Source organism: Chlamydotis macqueenii, chromosome 11 (genome assembly GCF_036417535.1).
Source record: "Chlamydotis macqueenii isolate bChlMac1 chromosome 11, bChlMac1.mat, whole genome shotgun sequence".
In the NCBI taxonomy this organism is placed as follows: Eukaryota; Metazoa; Chordata; class Aves; order Otidiformes; family Otididae; genus Chlamydotis; species Chlamydotis macqueenii.
This window is the reverse complement of record NC_141566.1, coordinates 4228326-4255860: the sequence shown is the minus strand read 5'-3', so window position 1 is coordinate 4255860 and position 27535 is coordinate 4228326. Positions and strand designations below refer to the sequence as shown.

General features: G+C 39.8%; 1 protein-coding gene across 2 annotated transcripts in view; it reads left to right on the top strand.

Annotated features, from left to right (window-relative positions):
• The window catches only part of COL4A5 (collagen type IV alpha 5 chain), a 74231-nt gene that overhangs the window by 22648 nt on the left and 24048 nt on the right, over positions 1-27535 (top strand). For both annotated transcript variants that reach the window (XM_086756335.1, XM_086756336.1), the window contains exons 3-30: positions 5380-5469; positions 6716-6760; positions 7516-7560; positions 7668-7730; positions 8509-8562; positions 9069-9095; positions 9839-9919; positions 10939-11001; positions 11551-11586; positions 11685-11726; positions 11835-11927; positions 13759-13812; positions 13919-13975; positions 16590-16634; positions 16732-16785; positions 16953-16994; positions 17462-17594; positions 18398-18571; positions 19201-19284; positions 20523-20615; positions 21168-21238; positions 21456-21647; positions 22103-22271; positions 22617-22709; positions 22800-22904; positions 23490-23587; positions 23853-24003; positions 24657-24770. In XM_086756335.1, the coding sequence (XP_086612461.1) occupies positions 5380-5469; positions 6716-6760; positions 7516-7560; positions 7668-7730; positions 8509-8562; positions 9069-9095; positions 9839-9919; positions 10939-11001; positions 11551-11586; positions 11685-11726; positions 11835-11927; positions 13759-13812; positions 13919-13975; positions 16590-16634; positions 16732-16785; positions 16953-16994; positions 17462-17594; positions 18398-18571; positions 19201-19284; positions 20523-20615; positions 21168-21238; positions 21456-21647; positions 22103-22271; positions 22617-22709; positions 22800-22904; positions 23490-23587; positions 23853-24003; positions 24657-24770 (2368 nt within the window). The remainder of the gene's footprint in view (positions 1-5379; positions 5470-6715; positions 6761-7515; positions 7561-7667; positions 7731-8508; positions 8563-9068; positions 9096-9838; positions 9920-10938; positions 11002-11550; positions 11587-11684; positions 11727-11834; positions 11928-13758; positions 13813-13918; positions 13976-16589; positions 16635-16731; positions 16786-16952; positions 16995-17461; positions 17595-18397; positions 18572-19200; positions 19285-20522; positions 20616-21167; positions 21239-21455; positions 21648-22102; positions 22272-22616; positions 22710-22799; positions 22905-23489; positions 23588-23852; positions 24004-24656; positions 24771-27535) is intronic.

Here is a 27535-nt window from a genome sequence, read left to right as displayed (position 1 = left end):
GCCTGATTTGAGCCTTTTCTCAAGTATGGAAGCCTCGTAAGTAAATTGTGGTTAAATAGTTCCCATGCAACTGCTGTTGTCACAGGGAATAAATGTGATGTGATCACTGCGAGGGGGAGAGACTGCATGAAACACTTCCACCCTTAATCTTGTAAACAGTTTACTTGAGGTACAATGGAGTTGGCTTAAAAGGTGTGAACTGATAAGTGAGTTTGATAAGCCTGTCTTATCAAACCACTTACCCTATCTCAGCAAGGTTCTAGAAGAGCTTCAGTGCTCTAGATTAAACACACTTCAAAGGTGATTTTTGACATGGCATAAACAAGTGTAACCTCAAATGAACGAAAGCAATGCAAAATAATCAGTCACTGCATTGGCACTATAATGTGCTGACATAGAATTTTACTATTGACAGAGGTTAAACAAGGCAGATGTCCAAAATCCAGAGTAATCTTGGGGCCACATCTGCCATCTAGATAGCTCCAGACAGATGTCATTCCTTGGCATTTATTTGCTTTTAGTTCAAGTATGTTTCCAATTTACATACCTAATAAAGAACAATATTTCCTTGATAGCAAGTTTTCAGAGTTACCAGAGGTTTTTTGTCCTCTTTTTTTTTTTTAAACAGCCCTTCAGAAGCTTGCAGACAATCATGTACACTTTATGTAAAGGAACAAAGAAAAGCAAAGCCCATATTTCCTAGGTATGATGTGTTGCTAGTGGAACTGGTTTGATCATATGTGCACACTCTCCACTACGTTACCCTGTAATTACAGAACACTCTATTTGATGCATTGATGGATTTAGCAGTTCAGCTCTGGGGAACCACAAGAGTTCTGTCGCTGACATCCATAGTGCTTTCCTTACAAATCTTTGTTGTTGTTACTCACAGTAAGCTGCTCAGTAGTGAACTGGATCTAGTTAGAGTGTTAAAACTGAAGCAAATGATTAAGCAGCTACATCCGAGTACGTACAGGAATTGCTCTCATTTTTCAACTGGAAAAGAAGTGTATAGTGGCTTTTCACTTAAGGAACTGGATTATGATGGTTTTTTAAATAAATATTGCTCACACTTTTGAGATTAACCTGCTTTAATGCTTAAAAGCTAGTTCATGAATAAAAGATAGCTGAAGTAATAAACACAATAGACACTGCACATGTAGCAATTTCTAAGACCAGTAAGACTTGTAGATTATTGGGCTGGTTTTCCCTCAGCTGAGAAGAAGATCCCAAGATGCTGATGAGATCAGCTCTGCAGAGACTGGGGAGCTGGAGGGGGCTGGGACTGAATATCAGCTGCTCCAGCTGATGAAGACAGAAGAGCCAAGGGCTATGGCAAGCAAGCTGCATGCATCTTGGCCACTAAGAGGCCATGTACCCCAGGACTACTGTGGCTTTGCTTTAAAGTAGGCTGGCAGCAGGCTTTTGTACCTCCCTTAGCTTGGGTATTCCTGTTTCTCCTCTGGAGCTTCTCCCTCAAAATAACTGCAAATACTTTTTGCTGGTTTTGATAAGCAGGGCTACTGGGTTTAGCCCATTCAAATTAAATTAAACACATTGATTGGGAAGCTGTTCTGTAGTTATTACGTATGGTTAGTCCATGGCCTCTTGAAGGACAACTTCAGAAGGTGCTGAGTTGCCTGGGTTTGTTGATCACCATGTGTAAGGGCTGCAACTCCAAAGACTCAACTGGGTTGCAAGTTCCTAATATATGATGTCATACAAGCTTGGTGCCTGGGGTTCTAGCAGGAACAACTTGTAATATCTGAGCTCTGAAAGTATTTCAGATACTTTGCGTTTGTACACAGATACAAGAAATCCACACCCCATAGGCCTGAACTGCACTTATATGGCCCTGTATTCTGAAAGATTTACAACCCTGGCAGATGACTCCTGACCATTAAGCCTCGACTGTTTCATCTTAGAAAAGAAGTCACAGATGATATTCTGCAGAAATGTGATGTATTTTGAAGACTACAGGTCATGTCAGGGGATTTTTGTATTGCATTAAACTAATCTTTAACACTACTGTTTGTGTCTGGTTGGTGTGTTTGTTTTGAATGAGGTCTTGATTATATATAATATGATTCTAATTCTATTAAGTTAATGCTCTTTAAGTTGAGGAAGAACTTATGCTGACTGGTATTGGGATCTGAAGCTGCTGTTATTTTCACCCTATCATTTAGAAAGGGAGAGGATAATGATTGTTGCATCGCTTCTTCCATGCTGTACATCTTTTAATGTTACTCAGACATTTGTATGTGAATCTAGTTTTAAGTAGCCACGCATAGTTAACTGTCTTTAGACTCATTCTGATGTTCACTATTTTCATAGCAAGGGCAGGAAGCGGGTATGTGCCTCTGCCAAATGTTACAGCCAGGTTCTTGCATGTATTTAGTCATCAAAATGGACTGTTCAACTGCTGCTTTCCTGAACACTTTTTTGCTCTTTTTTTTGGTTGTTGTTGGTTCTTTTTCCCCACAAATATACCACATCTCTGTAAATAAATATCTTGGTTTTTCAGCCTATAATTTCTATTTATAAATATTTATGTTTCAGTAAGAAATTCTAGAAATGTAAATTACTTGTGCATACTTTAAAGTGCATCTTTTCCTGTTTTCTTAAATGCTTATGAACTCTATTATTGGAGTACATAGACCTATGCCAAATTTTTCTGTGTCCTAGTTGAATTGGCTATATCTTGCTACAGCTTAAAGCATAACTTTAGGGTGTTTCCCAACTATTTTTCTTCTATCCCCCCAAGCAATAGTCATGTTCAGGCTTACAAGCTGATAGTTTTGCCACATCTGTGTAGCTGACTGAGGAACTACGTTGCCAGCTCCTCTGGATTTATCACTAAACCAGATCAGAACCTGACTCCTCGGCCATTCCCCAAGGAGAAGTCATAGAGTGATTTTGGTTGGAAAATACCTTTAAGATTGAGTCGAACTATAAACCTAATGTTTCCAAGTCCACTGCTAAATCATGTCCCTAAGTGCCATGTTGTTTTAAATACCATGTCTTTTAAATACCTCCAGGGATGATGACTCCACCACCTCCCTGGGCAGCCAGTTCCAGTATGGAAATGACAGTTTATAGCTGATGCATCTTTATTTTGCTAAGGAAACAATCCTGTACTTTCAAGACTGGAAGATGAGATCTGAGATGATCTATGTCTTTCCTTTTTCTGTTTCTCTTTAGTAGCTTCTAGTCTGAAACAAAAAGTACCTGGACTTCTTCAGTTCTTTATGTGCAAGTGAAACTGTCTAGTGACTGTCAATTTTTGTGTCTATTAAAAAAAAATACATTGCACACTGCCCAGGGACTCCAATCTCATCCCCGATGCTACAATGTCCTTTTTTGACACTGACTTTTTGAGGAAGACTTTTAAAATGTCTTTCCAGTTTCAGTATGTTCTTGCAAGACAGCAGGCAGTTTTTCCTGGCAAACTTGTAGAATCTGACTCGTCGTGAAAACAGTATGGTATATGCAAGGTGTGCAACAGGAGAAGTCTGGAGGCTGAAGCAATGTCTGAAAACTGTTCTTGCTTATGAAATCCTTCTATGTGCTAATGAAGTAGAAGAGAATAAGAAAAATCCTCCCAACATCATCTGTCTTCTGGAGAGTTGGATCAGCTTGGCTTCTCCCCCTACCTGATGTGCCCATGTTTCTTTCTCCAACCAATTCTTTGATCAAAAATAGTGATTATAGTGCAGCTATTTCCTCTGTAGTTAGTTTGATACACTTCCCTTGGGAAATGTCTGGTATTCTCCCTCAGCTGTTCCCAAGCATAGTCCTTCACATAATCTGTTCACTCTTGGGGGTAATTTGCTGGTAAACTCTGTTGCTCTAGCAACAGTTTCCTCATGCAAGGCTCTCATTGTTGCTGCTCACTTTCAAAGTGAGTTTGGAAAATGCTCACTTCATTTTTTTCAATAGTGCAGTTTACTAGCAGCATCTGTTGCCTCCTGTATTTCTCTTGCTTAACTGTTTAGCTTTGTGTGTTTCTTTTTCACTTTAAAAGCCTTGGCCTCTGAGTTCTGTCACGACTTAGAGTGGAGACCTCAGAGTAGTTGCATTTTAGAGAACAGTTCTTCAGCCTTAGGTGACACACGAAGCCAGCCCTCTGCTAAGTCTGTTCCAGTAACCATTTGCAGGTGTTGCTTTCTCTAACAAAAATGTGACAAGTATGACCAAATTGCAATTAGTAGGTGTTGTGTAGCCTAGCTAGCCCCTGACACATCTGACATGCCTCTTTCACGCAAGTGTATTTCCATAGTGTGCAAACACAGTTCTTGCCAGAGCTTGTGCCAAAGTCTGGCTCTGCCTAATGTGGTGGTTTTTTTTTATCTGGCACTCCCAAATTCCTCCTCCTTCCTTCTTCAGGAACACACAAACCCTTTCGTATCCCGGCCTGAGATGGTAACACTCCTCCGGTCTTGCTTTTCGGATGCACGCCAGCTGCACAGCTCCATGCAAAAGTACAGCCTGGCACTTGCTGTGCAAAAAAGAACATCTGGAGCCTGACTGTCAAACTGAAGCTAGCCTCAATTTATGATGCCATTTCAGCATTTCCTCAGGGGAGAAAAGATGTCTGTCCTCTGTAAGAGAGCAGTATGTGACCTACAGCAAACAAGGAGTATGTTTGCATTTTAATTAATAGGAAAGTCACGTTAGCAGATCAGTTAATGAGCTGTCCATTCCTATCCAAGGAATCTTTGAGTCTCACTGTACAGGTAGGACTAAGTACTGCTTAGCTGTTTCCTCTGTAAGGTTGTAGCTCTTGCTTGCACACAGTCTTTAATCTCTCATCCAAAAGGTTTTTCTCTTGTGTTTCCAAGGAAGCAGTATAGCAAGTACTGGAGAAGAAGGCAGGAAGAGAAGCCCTGTTATGTTCTCTGAGAACTCAGCATCTTGTAAATGTCTTTAATGCAACTTCTAAGTTTCTGCCCCCACGGTGGAATACAAAACACCTACCTAAGCAGTACAGAGAGAAAATCAGGATTTAAGAATGGGACTTAATACTGCTGTCGTGCTCAGCATACAGCTGCTTATAGCAAATAAGGGGGAGATGAGCAAAGCCTTAATATTGCCTTTTGCATATTGTGCTCAAGGCTGCAGTTAGATGCTTCTGTCTGCTTGTGATCCCCAGTCTTCAGTTCTCTGCAGCTGTCTTCTTGAAGATGTGAGATGGCTGCAATGCATGTATATGTTCAGGAGTTTCTGTAGCTAAGCAGGTGAGATGTTTAATTACAGTGTTTGTTTGTCTGTATGATGACTTCCTACAGAAAACTAGAAAGATACTATTTTCTGGATTTTTCTATCGTAACTTGTGCTTTTGTCATGTTGCACTTCCACCACTACCTATTTTTTTTGTAGGGCGAAAGGGGATTCCCAGGCTTGGAAGGACAGCCAGGTTTGCCTGGGTTTCCCGGACCGGAAGGACCACCTGGTCCAAGAGGCTCGAAGGTAAGTCCAAATTCTCTTGGAGAGCATGAAAATGCTAGGAGGTGTTAGCTTGCTTGTAGCGCTGAACCTAAATCATTCCAGAACTCTTGATTATCACTGGTTTGATAGTCAAAATCTTCAAATGTTGGGATATGATACAGGTTTTTTGTTCAGTTGATTTGAATAGTCAACCGTAGGAAGATTGCTCAAAGTTTCCTATTCTTCGCCTACACATATGCTTCCATGCTTGTATTCTTTTACTTGGTGCTGCGATTTAAGGTCAGAGAACAGGTTTGGCAAGGTGCACGATGTAGTCTTATTAGTCCTTGCCATAATGCACTCCGTGGCTTGGTTTACTGGTAAGAGAGGTGTTTGGCTGTTAGCTGCCCACAGGCGTCCCACCGCACAGGTAAACTGTTTGCACCTGGTGGCATTCTTGGGCTGGTTTTGGGTGGGACAATGCAAATGAAGGCCTTATTGAACCTCATAGCAGGAGACAACTCAGGAATGCTCCTTGCTTTCCCTGGAGGGTTTCAGTTTGTATTTGTTTGCTATAGAATTACATCATTCTGCTCGGATGGTATAATATAGCATCAAAACGTTGAAAAGCCTTTCTCTGAATGCATTTGTATTTAATGTGCACGAGATTATCCACCATCTGCCATTTCTTTTGCAAATGCTCACAATGTAAACTTACAGAAGCACATCAAAAAGAAGCAAAGTCAACGCTAAAAGAAAATATTAATTTGATGTAACAAGAGTGAAACAGCAGAGGAGTCTTGGACTAGAAACTTTGATTATATCTTTATTCCATAAGTGCCTTTTCTTCTCAAGATTTTGATGTGAAGTTCCGCATTATCATAATACAAAATAATAATGGGACAGTATCATTCACATTTAATCTTGCGTATCTTATTTTGCCCACAAGAGGTCATTGCAGGATATTTGCTGAAAGCACATGACCGGTATCTGCTTGTAAGCAATTTTAAATAGCTTTGATTTAAAAAAAAAAACAAAAAACCCACCATTTCCATGGTTTATCAGCTGTAAGAAATACTTTTCAACTTAAAGTCCAATGTGCAAAATTAAATACTTTTAAACCTTTTACTCAGGAAATGACAGCTAATATAACTTTTAGCCCACTTACTATAAACACGTAGAATAAATTTTATCATGCTTACAGTTTAATTTGATAGAAAGGCAGACTGCAAACTTGAGTGTGGTTTTTCTTTTTGGTTTGTTTGGTTTTGGGTTTTTTTTTTTTTAGGGTGATGATGGACTTCCAGGGCCTATTGGACCCAAAGGAATCAGAGTAAGTAATGGTGTGGTTCTCGGGTGATATGTTGGAATTACGGATCAAGACTGCCGGGCATTGAGTGGGTCCTCACACTAGTGGTGGTTTATAGGGAGAAAAAAAAATAAATCTGAAGAATAATTTATCTACCAGCTAGAAAATATTTCATTACTTTCTATAAGTAATATAACATTGCATAAGTAATACAATCTTATGTATTGTTTGTATTACTTTCATGAACTCATTATGGAGAGTGGCCCCAATAGTATTTTATTTGTTTTGCTATGCAGGACCTAAACATGCTCCGGTAACTTTGCTTCAATTTATTCTGAAGTAGATACAGTATATGTAGGGTCGATACAGGAAAGGTTGATTTATCTGGAAAACCTTTAGGGTTTGTGCCTTTGCTGTTTCTTTTTGTCAGGGCCCTCAGCTAGTGACAATTGATTCATATCAGACTTCAGGAGGACACATCCATTTTCTGCACCATAACTGTTCATTTATCTTATCTGTATATCTACATCCTGTTACTTTTGTTGTTCTGCATTGTCTTCTCTATGTTTTTGTGGATATTTCCCTGAAAGAAGGGTAAGAACCTTGATGGCTGTCCAGTACGGCTTTCTTTTTTTTTTTTTTTCAGATGATTCATGTGTTTCTGTTTTTCTTTACTTATGTATGCACAAATAGGTTACATTTAGTAAATCCTGGTAAATCCTTTTGCACATCCATTTGTACCATACTGTTTAAAACACATGTGGTTAATTTCCTTCTAGGGACCGCCAGGGCTTCCAGGATTTCCAGGAACACCAGGACTTCCTGTGAGTAGGAACGGGCTGTATAGACTAGGAATCTGTTCCCTTTTGTTTTTCAGGGCCAGAACAGCATCCTACAAGCTAACTCTTCTTTCTTCTGTTCCACTTTAAAGGGATTACCAGGACAAGATGGGCCACCAGGACCTCAGGGTATCCCAGGATGCAATGGAACAAAGGTGGAATCCCCTTAAAATTCTTAACAATGCAACAATAATATGATAAAGAGCTCTTGTTCTCCTGGCTGTAGCCAATAGTTTTAGTTTAGTATGTGCAGCAGTACTTGCTGTTACTGAATTCTGCGGGTAATTCCAAGGTAACTCAGACATACATCTGAGAGAAAAGGGGTCCTGGTCTGGTACTTAAAGCACGAGTTTTGCCAGAAATTGCCGGCACCAAGGCACAACTTTTATAATCTGCGGCCAATGTAGTTAAATTCTTTGTTCTAATCCTTAATTTTATAGCTAACAACTGAGAGGAATGTCTGATAATTAGATCCTGTACTGCATCTCATCTTTGTAGTAGACTCTTGCTACCAAGGAAAACTCATTACCTAAGAGTGTGACCTTTTAATTATTGATTTTTATTAACATTGCAATGAAAATACTGATTCAGTATCCTTGTTGGAAGGAGTCACTTTCATTCTAACATCTTACTTAGCTTCAGGTTATGATCTTTCCATAAGAGAAGTTGATCTTCTATAGCACTGCGTGTATCTTCCATTTCTGTACTATAGTATTTTGCCCGGAAGTGTGCAGAAATATCTGAATATGGAAAGTTCTGTTTCAGTCAGTTGTGTGATTTAACAAACTGTTTATCCTATAGCTTGTTGCAATACAACGTGGTACCCTGGAGTCATAAGCTAACAATGAAACTGAAGTTTTCAGTCAAAATTTGTTTAATTGTTTTTGTTATGTTTTGGTTTGGTTTTGGCTAATCATTTTCTTCATCCCTAAGGGAGAGCATGGATTCCCAGGCAGTCCAGGTTTTCCTGGTTTACAAGGGCCTCCTGTAAGTAACAGATTTCTATAATCCACTGAAAGACTGCTACCTAGATCTGTGAAAGGTCAGATAAATATCAGCCTCTTTTTGGAGTGGATCTTTTAATAAATAAGAATATATTCATTTTTTATGGTTAATCAGAATATTTTAGATATCCAGTAAAAGAGTGAGCTTTTCTGCTGCATGTTGTGGTAAAGCTAATAAACAAAAAGTACAAACAGAAAGAAATGTAGTAGACAGGATGGATAATAGGAAGCAATAAAGAAACAAATTTCTAGGAAATGGAAATGTAGTCCCTTTAATGCTCAACATTCACTGTGAAAGTGCTTCTTTAGTTTTTCCATTTGATTCTAAAGATCATAAATTTTATTTTTCTCTTTTTTTCATGTCTTCTTTTAGATTTCTGTTTTTAATGGTTGCCTCATGGTGTAGATCTGATTAGTGGTTTGCAAATAACATACCAATTATTTATTTCTATTGATCTTTCTTTTGTTTTTTGTTTCTTTTAAACAAAGGGACCACCTGGTCTGCCAGGTATGAAGGTAAGTGTTCTGACTCCTTTTATATTTTAACGGGTTTTTTATTGTATCCTTGACCTATTTGAGCATAAGCCAAAATGTCAGTTTTGGTTCAAATCTATTTGAAAGGAAACTTGACCCACACAATCATTCAAATAAACTTCTGAGAGGATAGCGTAACACTGGTGACTATTAAGCTGAATTGTTTTTCTCAGCTTTTTTTTCTTCCCAATTGTTTTAAAGATACTAAAAGGCAAGCTAATCAGAATATATACTCTTAAAACAAAGATCTTCCCTGAAATCAGTAAGAAACTGCTTCAATACAGAATGCAAAGCATGACTTATAACAGCATACTCAGCATTAATCTCATGAGGTGGGACATTGGAGAAAGCTGAATGAGCCTTTTTTCTGTTGTCCTATCCATTGCTTTCAGATGGAGCTAGAACGTCTCTTTCTTTTGTGAAGCATTTGTATTTCAGTCCTCTAATCTTTTGGAATTTAAATCAATGCTGATATATTTGTACATCTAAAAAGAGAACTTTTGATAGTTGGTAGTTTAGCCATTTAAAGAATCCCCCAAATATGCAAGGCGCTCTCCTAAAAAGAGATATTTTTGGAGAATCTAGTACTTATATTAAAGAGTACTGGCAGGATGTAGAGACTGTCTCTCGAGGTCTTAAGAGCCACTGTGGGTCCTTTGGAGTGAGAATGGTGATAAAGAGTTGTAAAATGTGCTATTAATTAAAGTCAGCTCTTTTTCTTTTAGGGTGAACCAGGTGAAATAATTACATCTTTGCTGCCAGGACAGAAGGGCGACCCAGGATTTCCAGGTCTTCCGGGGATACCTGTAAGTTCTGTAAAGTACTATTAGACTGTGTTCTGCCAAAAAGATAACATGGAAAGTATTTGCATTACAGCACAATTGAACATGTGGTGCTAGAGGATCCATATGTTTATGTGGAGGAGGGCTCATATTTAATGTACCTCTACTTTATAGTTTGACGGAAAGTAAGTGCTTCCATATTGCTCTTGCCACAGAGGCCAGAAAGGTCCCCTGGTCAGGAAAGTGGTATTCAGCAGGCAGCAGTACTCAGTTATTGACTTACTTCTGTTTCCCTTGCCTGTTCCCCCTTCCTAGACATTCTCTGTATCAGTTCTGGAATTCCCTTCCCGTCTTCACCCTAAGCAAGTAACATCTGCCTTTCTGGGCTGTAGCCACTATTTTGGATGTTGGGAAGAGAGGGTAATGTCTCCGCTGTTCTCCTCATATTGCACCTCCTGAACAGTGTGTCTGTTCTCCCAGCAGTCTTCTGTGAAAACAGCTAGTGACTCCAGGCCCTGTGCTTCCCCACTGAGCCATTCATTGCTTTAGTGGAAGAACAAGGGGAGCAGAAAATGAGTCTATCGGCCTGGACTGGACAGAAGCCAGAGACTCCCATTTCCTGGTACAGAGAGGCAAGCCTCAGGCTATTCTGACCAGACTGAGCCTGTTAGCATTTCTGCTCCTCTGATCTCTGCTTCCCTATTGTCTGTTTCTGGCTGGGAGGAATCACAAATACAAAGTGTTTTGTTGTTCTCTCTCAGTGCATGGGGAGAAAGAAAGAGCAAAAGTAGTTCAAAACAAACAAAAAAGTGTTCCCTCATCCAAGCCAAAGAGATGTATTGGTTTTGAGAGCAGAACACTCCTGACACGATGTACACTCTTTTAGGCCTTTCCACAAGAACAGATTGGTAGGTTAGTGGTCAGCTACTCTGATTTGATGTGTATGAGGTGCCAGCTGTTGGGGTTTTTTGACTTTGCATGTCTCACTGTTTTTTTTTCATAAAAAGGTGCCTCTGTAATAGCTTCCTCCGCTTTCTCAACAGGGCCCGCCTGGCTCCGTGGGAGTACCAGGTCCAATTGGCCCTCCAGGGCCCCCAGGTTTGACAGTAAGTTTCTTTAACCTGTTACCCATGGAGTGTGAAATAGGGCAGTTACTTTGTTTCACATCCTCAGAGGCAGGTCAGTAAATTGCAGAGATTTTGGTAGTCAAGATTTGGTATGAAGAAAACAGCAACTGTGCCTTCAGTTCACGCTGGAGCTGCCACTGTGCACATTTAAATGTGATGTGTTTGAAACACTCAGCCTGTTCCCAGACCTCTTTGCTTTAAATCAGGCTGAATCTTTGTGTAGGCTCCTTATTTGTGTGAAACCTGAGGGACAAGATTTAGCTTATTTGGACCAGGGTGATTCTTTCCTTAATATTTAACACCTGACCATTTAATTTTATTTGACTCTTTCACTTAAAGTAATAACTAGTTTCTTACATATTTGTGAAGTTGAATAGCATGAACTCTCAGAGGAAGGCAAAGTGCGTTGCCAACGTGGGTATAATGCACAGGAGTCAAAGTAGCAAACTTGGTTTGTTCTATTTTTTTCAAAAGGGGACATGTAAAGTGCTTGGAAATTACCTTTTTTGTTGTTTCTTTTTTTAATAGGGGCCTCCTGGTCCACCAGGGCTGCCAGGACCTAAGGTATTTTCTTTCTCTCATTGATGGTGGTGGTGAACTGTTTTGTTTTTCTTTCTGTTCATTTGTGACTTCTAAGGGCTGATGAGTTATACTTTTTGCAGGGTAATATGGGTTTGAATTTCCAAGGACCCAAAGGTGAAAAAGTGAGTAGGTGATCATGATGATAATTTTACTTATTATTTTCAAAATACTTATGCATGCCATTTTGGCTCGTATTGCCTGTAACAAACCGCCATCTTCTTGCACATTAGGGTGAACAAGGTCTTCAGGGACCTCCAGGGCCACCAGGACAAATTGGAGAACAGAAGAGACCAAATGACATTGAGTTTCAGAAAGGAGATCAGGTGAGTGGGGAAGCTATATCCGTCTGCCACGAGTACGTGATCAAGCTGCAGCCTCCATTGGTTTGGCTCGTGTATACTCTCATCCTGCTTCCTGCAGAGGTTCTGCTATATTTCTCAAAGTACTGACTATTTCAGGCCTGAGTACTTTTCCTTTAACAGAAGGCATGCCAGTCACATTAGCTCAGTTACTTCCCTTAGTAAAATAACTATTCTTAAGAAACTGTCTTAGGGAAAGTTCATTGTAACAGTAAAAGCAGTTAAAATATTCTCATTTCTTGGAACACCCAGACTGGGATTTTCAAAGCTGTCTTGGGATTCAGATTCCCATTAATTAACCAGCTATGTAATCCATTGTGAAGAAGTCTTTCAAAAATTTTAGCTCAATTTCTTTTATTTTTTTTCTCTTTTTTTTTTTTTTTTTTTTTTTTTTGTCATTAGTGATGCCCCAGGATCTGTCTTTCTTGTGGTCTGAATAAAGTGCTTTTCCTGTTTCTGGCCTCTTAAAAGTAAATATCAAGCCATATTATGACAGTAAGCTTCAAACTGTTGGTTTGATTTGTGTGGATCCTTCCCCACCCATAAATGCTAAGACAGAGACAAAACCAGAGACTGAGACCTTTCTAGGATGACTGTGCATTGCAAGTGTACATCAGTGGATAGCTCTAGGGAATGCCTTGGTGGTGCCTAATGTTCTTCTGAAAGGAATGGTTTTGATCAAGAAGAAGGGCAGAATTGTCCTACACCCTGCCAAAATAAAATACTGCTGCATACCAAAGCAGCAGGACGGAAGGTAAAGAGCAGCACTAACTGTCTTCATAGTTCTAAGAAAACACAAGGTGACATTTTGACCACACTGTAGTTGAAGCAAAAGTTCATGTGACTTTATTAGGGTCAGAGTAATTTGCCTCTCATCAGGGACCTCTGAAGGACTAACTATATTTGCATTAAGTTATATAAATGTACAAAATAGAAGTATTCTAACTACATTCCTTTTAAAGCTCTAAGACTTCCAAACACAGTCTGAGTGCATTGTCTTTGACCAAAATTAACAATGATTTCAAAGTTTAAAAATTTGTTTCTATTTCAACAAAGGTTGTGCTTGATAGTACACGATCAGTAAAAAATTTCAACATTACACTTACTTTTTGTGAAGTAGACACAAAATTCTGGTGTATACCTGCACCTATGATCTCTTACTGAAAAACCAAGGGTGTAGATGGGCTTATAAAAGTCTGAGAGGCCTCTAAGAAAATAACTGAAACTGCACAGAAACCTTTTGCAGATTCAATACCCATAACTTTAAATCTCTTCACCATTAACCTAGAGAAAAAAACTTGCAGAGAGGAGTAACAAGACAAAATAGAAACCCTTCCTTTTGAACACAGAGAACCTGTGTCACGTTTCAGATGAACACCCTATTGATCCTGATGGCCTCACAACTTTGAAAATTACTAGTAATCTAATGGCTCTTGCTCCTGTAATTTCAGCAGGATCTGGCATTTCTTCTTTCTTTCTTTCGTTTTGTTTTTTTCTTCCTTCTTTTTATTATTGTATTGCAGCTGCAGGCCACCAAACCAGCTGCTGCAGTGCACACAGGAGGCAGTTGTGTCTTAGTGGAGTGAATCATCTAAATAAACAGGATGAGTGGTTAATAAAATGTATAGATGAACTTGAAGTTCCACACAAAGAAAGTATAAATATGATCCTTTACTGTTCATAGTACTTGGAAATCTAAATGACAGCAAAAAAAAAGATTCTATTAAAAAAAAAACTGAGCTATTAGGGAGTGATGGAGGCTTTAATCCTCTTTTTCTTTGCCCATGCTTGACAGGGTATTCCAGGTGATCCAGGCCCACCAGGACTTCCTGGGCCACAAGGCCCTCCTGTGAGTAGCTCTCTTTTAGTTCTTCTTTGTTGCATCTGTATCAGAACTGTAAATTCATTCTACTTGGGCTTCTGGGCTCAGTTTAAGATGACGTTTGTGTGTCCAGGGTCTTCCCGGTGGCGTAAAAGGTGAAAAAGGTGAGCAAGGAGAACCAGGCAAAAGAGTAAGTAGTCTGTTTAACCAAACATTTATCTTTCCAATCAGTGTTATCTTTGAGAATTAAGCAAATATTGAATTCAGGTGGGGCCATCAGCCTCTGGGTAAGAAACTTCCTTTTGTTTTTCATAAGCTGGCAAACTAGTAGATGACGCATCTGGTTCATGAAAGTGCTTCTAGCTACGGATCTCTCTATGCTTTTTAATTATCTACATGTAGATCTTAGTTTGGGGGGCAGGAGAAACTAATTTGTATGATGTTATCTGCTTACATGTGGAAACCTTCAAAGTTGTTGGACTGCTTGACTGAAGCAGCAGTTTTCTGTCTTCTTTTAGAGAGGGTCTTCACTCAGTTTGCTAAGTACTGGGTTGCCAAGCAGCATGAGATTGGTGTATATTTAAGCTGGTCTATGTAAACTCGTTCTCAGTGGGTTTACTTGTGAGGTGAGTCACAAAACCAAGTCTCTGAACACTGGATTAAGACCAAAAGTCCATTTGTCACTTCCCACAAGACTACTTCAGTTTCTGTGTTATCTAGGGAGGGGACAAGTCACGATAGCTGCATCTGAGGATAGCACAAGTTGCTTTGTTCCTGTCTAGACTCAAGTCCGTCCTGAGTATCACAGCTCAGAGAAGCTGAGAAAGATCATGGAAGTGCTAAGTAATAGGAAGAAAATAACAGGGGGTGGACCAGCAAAGAAAAGATAAGCTGCTAGCAGGTCAAAGCATTCTGTATTTTCCCTTTCACGGCTACTGAACCTGTAGTTTCATCAACATAATGGGTCCCTCTGAAAACCAAGACACAAGTCTTGCTCAGGTTAATTGGCCAATACATAAACACTGTTTAGAAATATGTTGGTAATAGATTTTCCAATTTCCGTAGGAAATCAGTACAGTGGAAACAAATGTTTGGTATTCTAGATAAAATCATAGACTCATTGAATAATTTGGGCTGGAAGAGACCTTTTAAAGGCCATCCAGTCCAGCCCCTCTGCAAGAAGCAGAGACATCTCTAACCAGATCAGGTTGCTCAGAGCGCTGTCCAACCTGGTCTTGAACGTTTCCAAGTATGGGGCATCCACCTTCTCTCTGGGCAACCTGGGCCAGTCTTCCACCACCCTCACTGTAAAAAATTTCTTCCTCATGTCCAGTCTGAATCTATCTCCCTCTATTTTAAAACCATTACCCCTCGTCCTATCTCAACAGACCCTGCTAAAGAGCTTCTCCGCATCTTTCTTATCAGCCCTCTTTAAGGTACTGGAAGGTCTCTGTCAGGTCTCCCCGGAGCCTCCTCTTCTCCAGGCTGAACAGCGCCAACTCTCTCAGCCTGGCCTCATAGGAGAGGTGCTCCAACCTTCTCAGTTGCTGAGATTTGTAGGAGGGCTTTGATTTGCCTTCTTTAAAGAATGTAAGAAATTAGGCAGATGTACAAAGCAAAAATTCTCATTGTATTTTGAGTAGTTTTTGAATTGTATTTTCCAAGTTGTTTCTTTCTGCAAAAGTAAATGGGAGCCACATAAATTTGCAAAAATCCGAAAGGATGAAAGTCCTGAGGGGATATGGCAGATGTTTTTTTACTAAAAGCTTGTCCACCAACATTTTTGTTTGTTTTTATTGCTCTGAATTTGAGCATATTGCATACCTAAATTGCAGTTTTACTATTAAATTACTCTAAAGCTGCCTTTTAGGACTCCAAATGATTCTGTGTGGCTCAAACCCATTTTAGATATGAAAATGTCAGTGTATGTAACCAAACAGGTAGTTCTGCAAATTCACAGAAAATCTTAAAACCTTGTTTTTGAGAATCAGTACTCATCAATAATAATAAAGAATTCGGAAATCACTTTATTCTCTAATATACTGTATCTATCAGGTCTTGTTATCAACTTCTTGGTGACGGAGAGTTGATCTTGGCACTGTGGTGAAACTTAATCACCTATTCTAGTTATGTTCCAACAGCATATACCCATATGTACCATTTCTGTAATGCCAACAATAGAGTTCTATTTGTCCTGCCCAGCAAAAGCTCTGGAATAAAGTGGCACTTGCACTACTTATATTGCAGCAATGATAAATCTGTTCAGCAAGAATATATTGTTTTTAGAAGTCACTTCTTGGAGCAGAATTGTACTTCATATTTTTGTTGATACTGTTCTTCAGAAAATTGCATTTGGTTTCAAGGAGAGTTAAAATTCAAACACAGAAATGTTAGTATTTAATTTCACCAGTCACGTTATACTAATTTCCTTATTAAATATAATGTTCTAGTATTTAGGGAGTCGGGATCTCTTTTCCAAATAAAGGATTTCTCTAATATTAAAATAAAGGGAGTGATTAAACACAATGAATCAGCAATAGTTAACTGGAGATAATTTTGTGCTATATTAGCACACAGCATTTCTTTGAGACTTGGCATGTTTTGTGCTCTGGTTTTCAAAATGAAAACTTCTGTTTAGATAACTCCATTGATTGTACTTGGTTGATGTCTTGGACCTATTTGTCATAAGGACTGCATTCTAGAGGAAGTTTGGTTTGTTCAAAAATGGGAAATAAGTAACACTATTTCCATAAAAATTCTTTACCACTGAAGCATTTTATTTCAATGCGTGTTTGTCTTTGAAGGGAAAGCCTGGCAAAGATGGAGAACCTGGTCAGCCTGGTAGAGACGTGAGTAGCTCGTACATTTCTAATCTAAGCAAACTATTTATAAGCTTTTCTGATACTGATAAGATCAGAGTGTGATTATCTTTCTCTTTTCTTAAAGGGTTTACCTGGTGACCCTGGAATAAATGGTGCTCCAGGACGAGAGGGTGAAAAGGTATGCCAGATTTTTTGTCATTATTGCTGTAGTAGCTTGAAAATCTGCCATCAAAGTTTGGTTCTGGTTGAGTAGTAATTGCGTTGCCTATGCTGTTACAGTGTTGAGGAATATTTGCAATAACTTTCTTGTGTACTAATGCGCAGTATACAACATGCTCTTAATAGGGTGAAAAAGGTGACATTGGTCCCCCTGGTCCTCCTGGAATTGTAAGTTGCTAATCCTTTATTTTCTTTCTGCGCTTGATTGAGTGTTGTCTCATCGTGGTTCTTGGGTGACTGAGAGTCCTATCCTCTGGGTATAACATGAACAGAAGCAGTAAAGATTTCGTATATTCACCAATAGAACCAATTGTTTCTTTCTTTCAAGATAGATTCTGGGCTCTAGGATTTGCTAGGTTACAAGCACAGGGCTAGACTGTAACCTCAGATCAGCAGAAATTGAGTCAGCTTCACTGAAGCCTGTTCTGACCATGTTGGCTTGGCAGGAAAAGTGCTTCCTGTTGGGGAGTGCTCTTTACTGGAATTTTACCTGGTAATTCAGTGGAGCAGGAAAAGCATCCTGTCATTGGTATAAGGTTTGAAGTATGTTCAACTTTTCCTCCCTCACATCTCTTTGCCATTCCAGTGACTCTTTCCTTGGCAAGTTGTTTCACATGAACATGAAACATTTACAGGTCATTTCAAGACCAGGCATTGATGCAACAGTGGGACCAAAAGGTAGCAAAGGATTGCCAGGACTTCCAGGAGCCAAAGGGGAACGTGGATTCTCTGGTAGGCCGGGCCCACCTGGCTTGCCAGGTTCTCCAGGTAGGAGTGCAAGCATTAAAATAAGTTGTATGCTCAAATGTCTGAATGGATATTTAGCTTCACAGTCATCTCGCACTCCTTTTGACAGAGGGACTGAGCAGAAAGTGAAGACAGAGCTATTTAGAGCTACCTCTGAGTTTGAAGGGTGGTCCTTAGCTTATGGGCATAATATGAGGAATTCTGAACATTCATTGGCCCTGCTGTTGTTAACAGAGGATGTTAGTTATCAAGGCTGTCAAACAGATACTAGCTTAACAGTCTAGAGGTTATTTATCTCATATCATTTACCTGTAGCATACATTATCCATCGCTTTACGCAGAGAAAGTATTGTGTACCAGAAGCCTGGTACCTGGCCATCAAACCTATTGGCCAGTACTAGAGGAGGAGATGATCTGAGTCTGCAGTGAGAGCGAGCAGTGATGCTTGTATTTGCCATATACATGCACAGTATGATTCTAATGTTACAGCTTGTAAATGTTCTTTTTTTTTTTTTTTTTTTTTCCCATCAGCACTTCCTTTCATTGGTCCTGTTTTGTTTTTTATTTTGCTTTCATAAACTTAGTTGTTAACTCTTAGGTCAATTTTTTCAAACAAAAATCTCTGAAAATGCAAACTGTGCATATGCCAAACACTGCACATCAATGTGTAGTTTGATTCCATAAAATAAATGTTATGAAGTACTTAATGGAAAGACACAGTCTTATCTGTAGCATGTTATTCGTTGTGTATCATTGTCATCCTTGCAAAAAAAAAGTGATAGAAACCTTTGAGCTATCAGGAAACTAAGTTCTTCCCATCTTAGGGATCACTACTGTTGGACCTCCTGGCCCACCTGGCTTACCTGGTGAAAGAGGACAGAAGGGAGATCCAGGTTTACCTGGTGTTTCTATTCCTGGGCAACCAGGACTTGATGGACCACGAGGACCTCCAGGACCACCAGGTCCCCCAGGGCCACCTGCACCATCTGTTCCTCCTGGTAAGTGATGACCACAGAGACACCAAGTAGAAGAGACTGAACAGCTTTTCTTTTTTTTTTTTTTTTTTTTTTTCTTCATTCTACCTCGAAAGATGTAGTTTATCAGCAACTGAAGCCCATGAGATTCCAAGCTATTTGTATGCATTCTCCAAGTTGCTCCCAGTGTAAATTGGGGTATTTTTAGACCTCTAGCCTTCAGGACAATTACAGAATTTGAGAATTCAATGATGTGAGTTGCAATCTGGCTTTATCATGCCTTTTTTTTACCACAAGTGAGTCCTGCTGTGACTTATCTGTGAGATTCAGCAAAACTGGAGGAGAAGAAATCTTGTGAGACTTGAGGGACCTTTGTGCTAGCTCACACAATAATGACAGTCCTCCAGGCCAAGCAGATTTGGCCCAGCTGTACAAAATTAAGTATTTTTCCAATTTATATTACATCCTATTTAATCCAGCTAATGACAGTTACATTAAAATTTGTGCATAAAGGAGGAGGTAACTGCTTTGCCACTGTCTTGAGTAAATTCACACAAGTACTAGGAAGTACATTCTTGTTCTGAATATGCATATTCGGTGCTGCTGTCAGCCTAACACAAATTGATCATTAAACCTCTCCCGATTCTCCTTAGGTGAAGGGTTATGTAAGCAGGGGCCACCAGGTCCTCCAGGAATTCCAGGACAACAAGGCTTTATGGGGGAGCGAGGCCAAAAAGGTGCAGTGTCATGGCTATCTTGTTTTTCCTCTTTTTATTAAAGCTTGTCAAACAATGTAAAGCCTGTGTTAAACAACAGCGTCTCTTCCCAGTAGGGTTGAGCGCAAATATTTTCTGAATAAGAAAGCTATTTTGTTTGGGTGTAGGATAGTCCCTCATCTAGAGTTAAAGCACAGGAATCTCAAAGTGACTGAGGGTACGGCCCATGCGAGGGCCCAGCATGCATCGTGATTAAAGTAAAATGGAACTTCAGGTTTATGAGTACCTCCCAGGTAGATACAAACTGAGTGTTTTGTTGCAGCAGTTGCCAACTCTATGTGAAAAAGCTTTTTACTTACTTCATGAATGAATTTGGCATTTTTTATGGAAAGCAACACTGAAATTATAAATGCAAGATTCATAATTTGAGTTGGTAAATCTACAATGAGTTTGTTTGGTAAGCAAAAGAAAGCCATCTTTAATGTGTGTCCTTGTTTCCAAAAAGACAACCTTGCAATGAGGATGCTGATATGGGTAAGTGAGAATCTTTTCCTAGCTCAACCATGGACATCCTAAATGACTTAGGGCATCTCACTTATTTTTGTACTCCTTTCAAACAGAAGTCTTTTTTTTTTTTCTTATTAAGATTGTAAGGATTAATTAATTAAGTGAAGCACTACATGAAGTGCTTAAATACTACATTGATGAATGTCAGAAAAGTCTGTATATGAAGAAAATTCCTAAACTTCTGGAAACCATTTGGGTTTTTTTCTTTTCTTTTATTTTCTTTTTATTTTTTATTTAATTAAGTTTAGCCTATTGTCAAATCATGAAACATTCCTGGTATTTGTTTTGTACTCTTGGAGTTTAATTAAATTTTGAGATTCTGATATATGTTTTGAAGTGTTGAGTACCTACTTTAGAAGATGACTGTTTTGCTGAGAATAAAAGTTCACAGTTTTATTTTTTATTATTGGAAAGCCTTCTTTTTTGTTTTTAGCTTATTTTGCACTATCCTAAATAAATTCTAATTGTGTCTGGTATTGGTTGTCTGACTCCTAGCAACCAAAAAGCTTCAGTCTCACATTTGCGGGGCAAACATTTTATTATATAAGCAGTCATATAATTATATAAAATGGTCATTTTGGACTTAGTGTTATAGATCAGTAGCAAGAAAACAATTGCTGTTGTAGTGAATTATTTTAATGTTTTCTAAGATCTGATGCTCACGTATACTTTTTCAATGCAAATCTTTTCAGGTGATAAAGGAGACACATGCTTCAATTGCATAGGAACTGGAATAACTGGGCCTCCTGGGGAGAGAGGACCGCCAGGGCCTCCAGGTAGTCCAGGTAAGGCTGTAGTCATCACTGTTTAGCTTAATATATTCTATAAAGTCACTTTTGTATCTGAGTATCTGTGTATTGTGTACAAATTCAGATGCACAGTTGCTACCTCCAGTATATAGTTGATGCATGTCCTATTTTGCACAGTTGCGGGGAGGGTTAGGAAGAAAGAGGCTGGGATACGTGTAAAACAATCACTCTTTTTTTTTTTTTTTTTTTTTTAAATCTGGTCTTTAAAAAAAAAATTCTCTAATCAAAGATAGACTTGCAAGCATTCTTATGATCTGCTATAGATGTATCTGAAAGAGAGAAAATAACTTCTGCTATGTGCTACTCCTGAAATGACAGAGGAGCTGGAGCTTAAGTGTGACATTTTTTGTAACTCATTTAGAGTTACAAATTTTGTTCAGCTCAAGTAAAATCAAGCTCTCCAAAAAAAAACCAGACTAAACCTTGCCTGGTTTTAAAACAACTTAGCTGTTATCTTCTGCAAACAGCTTGATACTTAAAGCTTCTACAGTTTTATGTTTTTCTTTTATGTTTTTCTACATTATTCAGGTTCTCCTGGTTTTCCTGGACCAAAAGGTGAAAAGGGGCTTCCTGGATTAACTGGCCTTGTAGGGCCACCAGTAAGTGGTGGTGTTATGTTCTAGTGGGAAAATAGTGTCTCATTTGTCTTGCATGTTTGGTAGATCTGTGCACAGTAGATATGAATTCTTGTCTCATGCTACTTATTTTGTGCATAACTAGCTTCAATACGTAATTCTTGTATTGTGCAAAACTCAGAGGGAGTGAAAGAAAAACTAAAATGCTTTTTTTTTTTTTTTTTTTTTCCTTCCTGCCCAGGGATTCCCAGGGTCCCCAGGTGCTCCTGGGAGACCTGGTCCTAAAGGAGACCCAGGGGATGTGCTGACTTCTCCAAGAATGAAAGGTGACAAAGGAGACCCTGGCTTCCCAGGACCTCCAGGTCTTCCTGGCATAGATGGCACTCCTGGACGAGATGGATTGCCAGGTCTACCTGGCCCTAAGGGGGAACCTGTGAGTTCCATTTTATGCTGTCTTTGGTTGGACGGATGTTTTGGGAATCCTGGATGCATTTGACATAGTGCAGATAAGAGGACTGGCAAATTTACTTTTTTCTGAATGTGACTAATGCGGTAATTCTCTTCAGTAGATGCCAATCTGGTGACAATATACAGAGGCACTCCTTGAATCTGTCAATGCCTCTAAAAATAAGCTGAGACTTCTCTTGGGTAGTGTCAGATGGTCCCTTCTGCCGTTGTCTACGTTTCATCCGCGTTTCACGTGTGAAGAATTAAGTAGCCAGGTTTAGACCTTATCTTATCTCTACCATGTTAATAAGATGTAGGCAGTTAATGGCCTTGAGAGGTAGAAGCATGGAAACTGCCAAAGAATTTAAAAACATGAAAGACTTTACTCCTTTGCTAGTAAATACACATGCCTCTTTCCCATCCTGCTCTTCCTTTTTTCAGGGCAGTGTTGCATTCAAAGGAGAAATGGGTATTCCAGGTGATCCAGGAATACCAGGTCTTCCTGGAGACAAAGGACTTCCTGGACCTCCTGGTTTTGGTCCACAAGGTTCACCTGGTGAAAAGGGCATCCAAGGTGTATCAGGCCGTCCAGGGCCTCCTGGAGTTCCTGGTGAGTTGATCTCTGTGTGGTAAGATCAAATTTTGTCGTTTTGCTCCAGGTAGTTCTCAGAACATAGCGCTCCTTTTAGCTTTTCCCAAAGGCATTGTAAGACCAGTAGTTATAAATTCCATTCCTGAAGGTTATCACAGTGTTGCAAAGGGAGCAGAATTTGTGCTGTGTTACTGTAGGCACATGACTCATCCTTCTGCTCTGACCTCTAGAGAAGCTTCTCCTTCTCAACTGACTATAGTGGAAATGCGTTGTAACTGCCTTCTGGCTTATGCTTAATAATACCGTAAATGCAACAGATTTTTTAAAAGAAGGGTGATAGGTATTTCTGCTTTTTGTTTTTAGGTCCAAAAGGTGACCCTGGCCAGACTATTACAGAACCAGGAGTTCCTGGCCCCCCTGGTCCTCCAGGAAGAAATGGTGACCCAGGTCTTCCAGGTAAAGCAGCAACCAGATATCCAGGGAATTCCAAGAGCTTTTTATTCTGACTGATGCTTGATAACTATGTTGATTTTCTTCTTTTAACAGGAGATCCTGGTCAGCCAGGTCAGCGTGGCTTACCAGGCATTCCAGGCGCTAAGGGAGAGCCAGGTATTCCTGGCATTGGACTTCCAGGTCCACCAGGCCCAAAAGGTATGTTTGCAGCCATGTTACTGTATTGTATTGGCTGGAAGAGGGGACACAGGTTGTGTCCTTTCACTTTTTCCTAGTGATTTGATTTATGTCTCTAGAATCCTTTTAGAAAAAGTTTTTCTTAAATTTATACATCTCTACTAGCTTTAGAAGTATCGTGAAAAAAACCTGCTGAGCTCTTATTCCTCTGTTCACTGTCCTGTTTCTTCATGGTACCTTACATTTTTCAGTAAACCAAAGGTGCAACAGCAAATGAGAAACTCTGGGAAATTATGAATGTTTGAGCTTGAATCAATAAATGATCTCCAAATGCTACCTCAAGATGTTAATGTTTCTGATGTGAACTGTTTGTAATTTTTGTTAGAGCACACAGCATTGGGAGTGCCTTCCTCCAAGAGGAGTCCCAGAGATCCTCTGTGGCAAAGGCTATATGTTCAAAAGTCATCTCAGCCAAATGGTTACCCATCAAGTATGCTTGAGCTGGCAGAGAACCTCTTTTCAAAGATTACTTTTCATGGGCCCTAATCATTTCTGGAAGAGTTGTTCTAATGCTCTCTGCTGCCCTAACCTCCATGTCATGTGTAGGTTTCCCAGGAACTCCAGGCCCCCCCGGAGCTCCAGGAACTCCAGGTCGCCCTGGTCTAGATGGACCTCCTGGACCACCTGGTTTCCCAGGACAGAAGGTCTGTGTTTGCTTGTTTAGTATAGAACTTCGCTTTCTTAGAGGTTCTTCTGTGTCAGTGGGAAGTTGGTGGGGAGGATTTCAGCTCTTGCTGTCAGCTTTTGATGGGTGAGGAAGTCACATTCTCTACTTCAGGTTTGAGTGAGGGTAGGAAGAAGGAAATTTAATTCTAAGATAGTGGGTAGTTTTTCTTTGCTGTTTTAACATTTTTAGGAGAGGCTAAACTTAGAAAACTCTCTTTTAAAAAATTTGTTAATTTGTTACAGGGAGATCGTGGATTTGGAGTTCCAGGACCACCTGGACCTCCTGGACCACCAGGCACAAAAGGAGTTCAGGGACCTAAAGGTGATCCTGGCTTTCCAGGAAACCCTGGTCTCCCAGGACGGGCAGGTTTTGATGGAACTCCGGGGCCCAAAGGTATGGAGAACTCTCCCCTTTTTCTGTTATCTATTGAACTAAAAAATGTTGGTGTGCTGGGAGTCATGTGGCAGTTAAATACAAGCAATGCTGACTTTAGAGCACTTCAGGGTCTGTTTTTCCAAACCAGAGGCACCTGTGTAAATGGAAGCTTGTGTTCTCAAAAGACAAGCAAACAAGGGAGTAAATACCAATCTGTGGGTCAGTATCTGAAAGTCTGTATTCTAAAGACAAGTCATGTTAATGTAGGGGTAAAACTTTTTCAATAGAATAGTTGTCATTTAGATGCACTATGCTTCAACATGCAGAGGGTTAGCAGGTCCCAAATTCCTGCTGTTAATCATTGTCTGTGTGGAACTGCAGAGCATGCCTGGTTTGCTGGAGAGCATCTGTTGAGTTTGATGTGGATTACAGAGCAATAACATGTCTCTGTGTAGCCTAGAAATGTAAACTGCATGCATTCCACACAGACTGAGGACAAGTCTCTGGCTTTCAGAAATAGCCTCTGAAGTGTGTTTTTTTCCTGTATCAGATCCATGTTTGTTTGCATGCAAGGATGAGATTTCAAGTACAATGTGCAGGCACTCTGTTTCTGAAAGCCAGTTATCTCTGAGCTGAGTTTACTATTTAACTAAACAAGAGTGTTCTTTTAGGTGACCCTGGACCAAGTGGACCACCAGGACTCCCCGGCCCACCAGGCATCCCTGGCATTGGTGGTCAGGGTCCACCTGGACCTCCAGGACCTCCGGGTCCTGTTGGCCCCCCAGGTAAAACTTGCATTAATTGTACTCTTGCGTTATTTCTGGCATACACCAAGCAGGTACACAGGACGCTGAAGGTCCCACTGAACAGATAGGCGAGGAAGGATAAAGACTTCATGACTATTAGTGTGGCTGACTTGCCAATCAGGCAGGCAAAACTTGGTACATTGTGTTTTTTACCGAAACCAGAAGTGAAATTAAATTCAGCCCTGCCATTTGCACAACTTAGAGATCTAAAGGGTGTAAAAGCCTGCTTTGGAGAAGACTTGGAGCCTCAGCAGAAATTCTAGAAAGTATGGTGCACAGATAATGACAAAATCTCTGAAGCAGTTGATCACCTTACTCTTCAGGACAAGAGAGAAGGGAGCACAATGTCAATGCAGAGGTTTGGGGGATACAGAAGCAGAGGAAAGCTGCCTGTACTGTGCTGTCATTACATTGCTTTCAAATACCAAAGGTGATTCTTAAATTCCGAAGTGTTTTTCTAGCTTACCAAACTAGCTGATTATTTTATAGAGGAGAAAATGTTCTCCAAGTAGTGTGTGATACTGTTTAAACAAAAGCTTGTCAGTAAAAGAGGTCTTATACGTTCATCTTGTCATAAGCACACCTGGAAAAGAGCTTTAGAATTCCACTTACAGAAACCTCAGAGTTCTGATTCTCTCACACAATTTTTTTTTCTGCAAATCAACAAGTTTTACGAGTCCTAATAGGTTTAAAGTAGATTGATAAAGTAGAATCTAAGGATAGTGATAATTAGGTATATGTATCTGAAGGGAGTTTGATTGTCTTTTGTCTAAAATCACTGATGGAGACATGAACTTGGCCCATCTCTGCACAAAGGGTACATGTGCATGCATGCACATCATTCTATTCACAAAGTTTGTTTAGGGAAATTCCTTTTCCCCTTCATTCAGTGAATGGGCCTGCTGTGCACCACCTCCTGATACTGCAAATGTGTGGCAGTCACCACAGCGAGAACATTCTCTGTGGATTTGAGCATGCCTGCCACTGAAGCATTTCAAAACCTGTCTGGTTCTTGCCGTGCCTGTGCGACTGTTTACATTGCATGTTTGTGAGCTACGCTTTTGGAATTTGTTTGTATGCCAGCACTGGGATCGGCATTGTTCACAATGCATGCTGAAGAATTCACGGCCAGCTGTAAGACCGTGGGTCACAGATTGGTTGATCACATTCAGATCTTTCTGAAGTGTGAGCTGAAAGTGCTTAAATTGAAGGTAGGCAAGCACTTGCTTAAGTAGGCCCATGGAGTTTGAGTTCTACTCACATACATAAAGTGGGAGTAATGTTTAAGTACATTTTTTCAAAAGTTTTCCCAGTTGGGAAAGGAATATGTGGTGGCTGCACCAGCAAGCTTTCAATGTGTCCAGGATTAATAGCTAGGGACAGAAGGGGTCTGGGCAATGTGCACAGAGGTTCTCTGAGCCATCAAGCAGTGGCTCTGCCTGGCTCACTGTGTTTACTGTACTGTCTGAACCTATGGTTGCGTTTGAGGCTGAACTGAAACAGAAGGCAATAGAGGTGTTATTTGGGGTGGGGGGTGGAATGTATTCGTATGGACTCAAATGTTTCATCCAATGCATGTTCTTTGCCTTCCTGTAACATCTCTTCTGGTGTCACCCAGAATCTGATTTAATGTGATCACAGATTTATTCTGCAAAATACCAATTTTGGCAAATGCACACTTATTCCTAGAGTTCGGTGGATTTGAAATGCTTATGTTTTCACTCCTCATGTCTGTACTGACTAATCATTGTGGCTACTAACAGCACGGTAGTGCACACATCTAGTGCATGGTTGAAGGTCCCACTCAAAGTCCTTGTTATTTCCCTTTGCACTGCTATTTCTGTTTTGTGCAGAATGCCTTACATTCCCATCCCTTGTTTGTTTTACTAGGCTGTTTTAGTTCTGTTCCTTTATGCAACGTTAGGGTAAAGTTTCTGGGGCTCTGTTTGTCAGGTAATTTGGAAAATTCTTGTAAGGATTACCCTGTTCAGAATTTCCTTTCTCTGCACCACCATTTCTTCAAATAGTTTGCAGTAACTCAGCATTTTTCTTTTTTTGAATACATAACAAATTATTTTAGAATTTATTGTGTTGTCTATATTGTTTGAATTATGATATGGTTACATTTTTGAGAATCAGAAATGAAACTAGAATGAATTTCTATTTGAAAAAGTATCTTTACTGCTCTAGATACGGAGTTGCACGTAACATGCAATATACTGTCTCTGCAGGTGTAACAATGTAAATTTGCGTAATTTAGGAATAGGAAAAAATAGGAAAAAAAACATTATTTAGAAGTATTTTTTGTGTTATAAAGCAGCAGCATCTTTTGAACATCCCTATTTGAAGGGATTTACCAGAAGGTGATGCAGGTCAACAAGAAGCCGATGGGCAGGAGGTACTGTGGTGTTCAGAAGGTGTCCAAGCCAGTATCTAGTAATGACAGTTTTGTGTAAGAAACAGTTCAGAAAAAGCTTGTTCCCTAGCTGCGAAGAGAATACTAGACAAGGAGAGAGGGAAAAATAATTTTATTTTTAAAAGGTTCCATCAATATTTGAAAATATCTGAATTTCCTGTTTCTGCATACAGTGGTGGCTGCCCTTTGAAAAAGACCTCCAAGTTTCCTTGCAGTCTGGTTTCTCTTAACTGCGTTAGTGTTGTAGTCTTTGTACTTAGATCTGTTTTCGGTAACTTTAGGGTAGATTTTTCCTTTGTTCTAATCTGTGTGTGCTTTATTTTGTTTC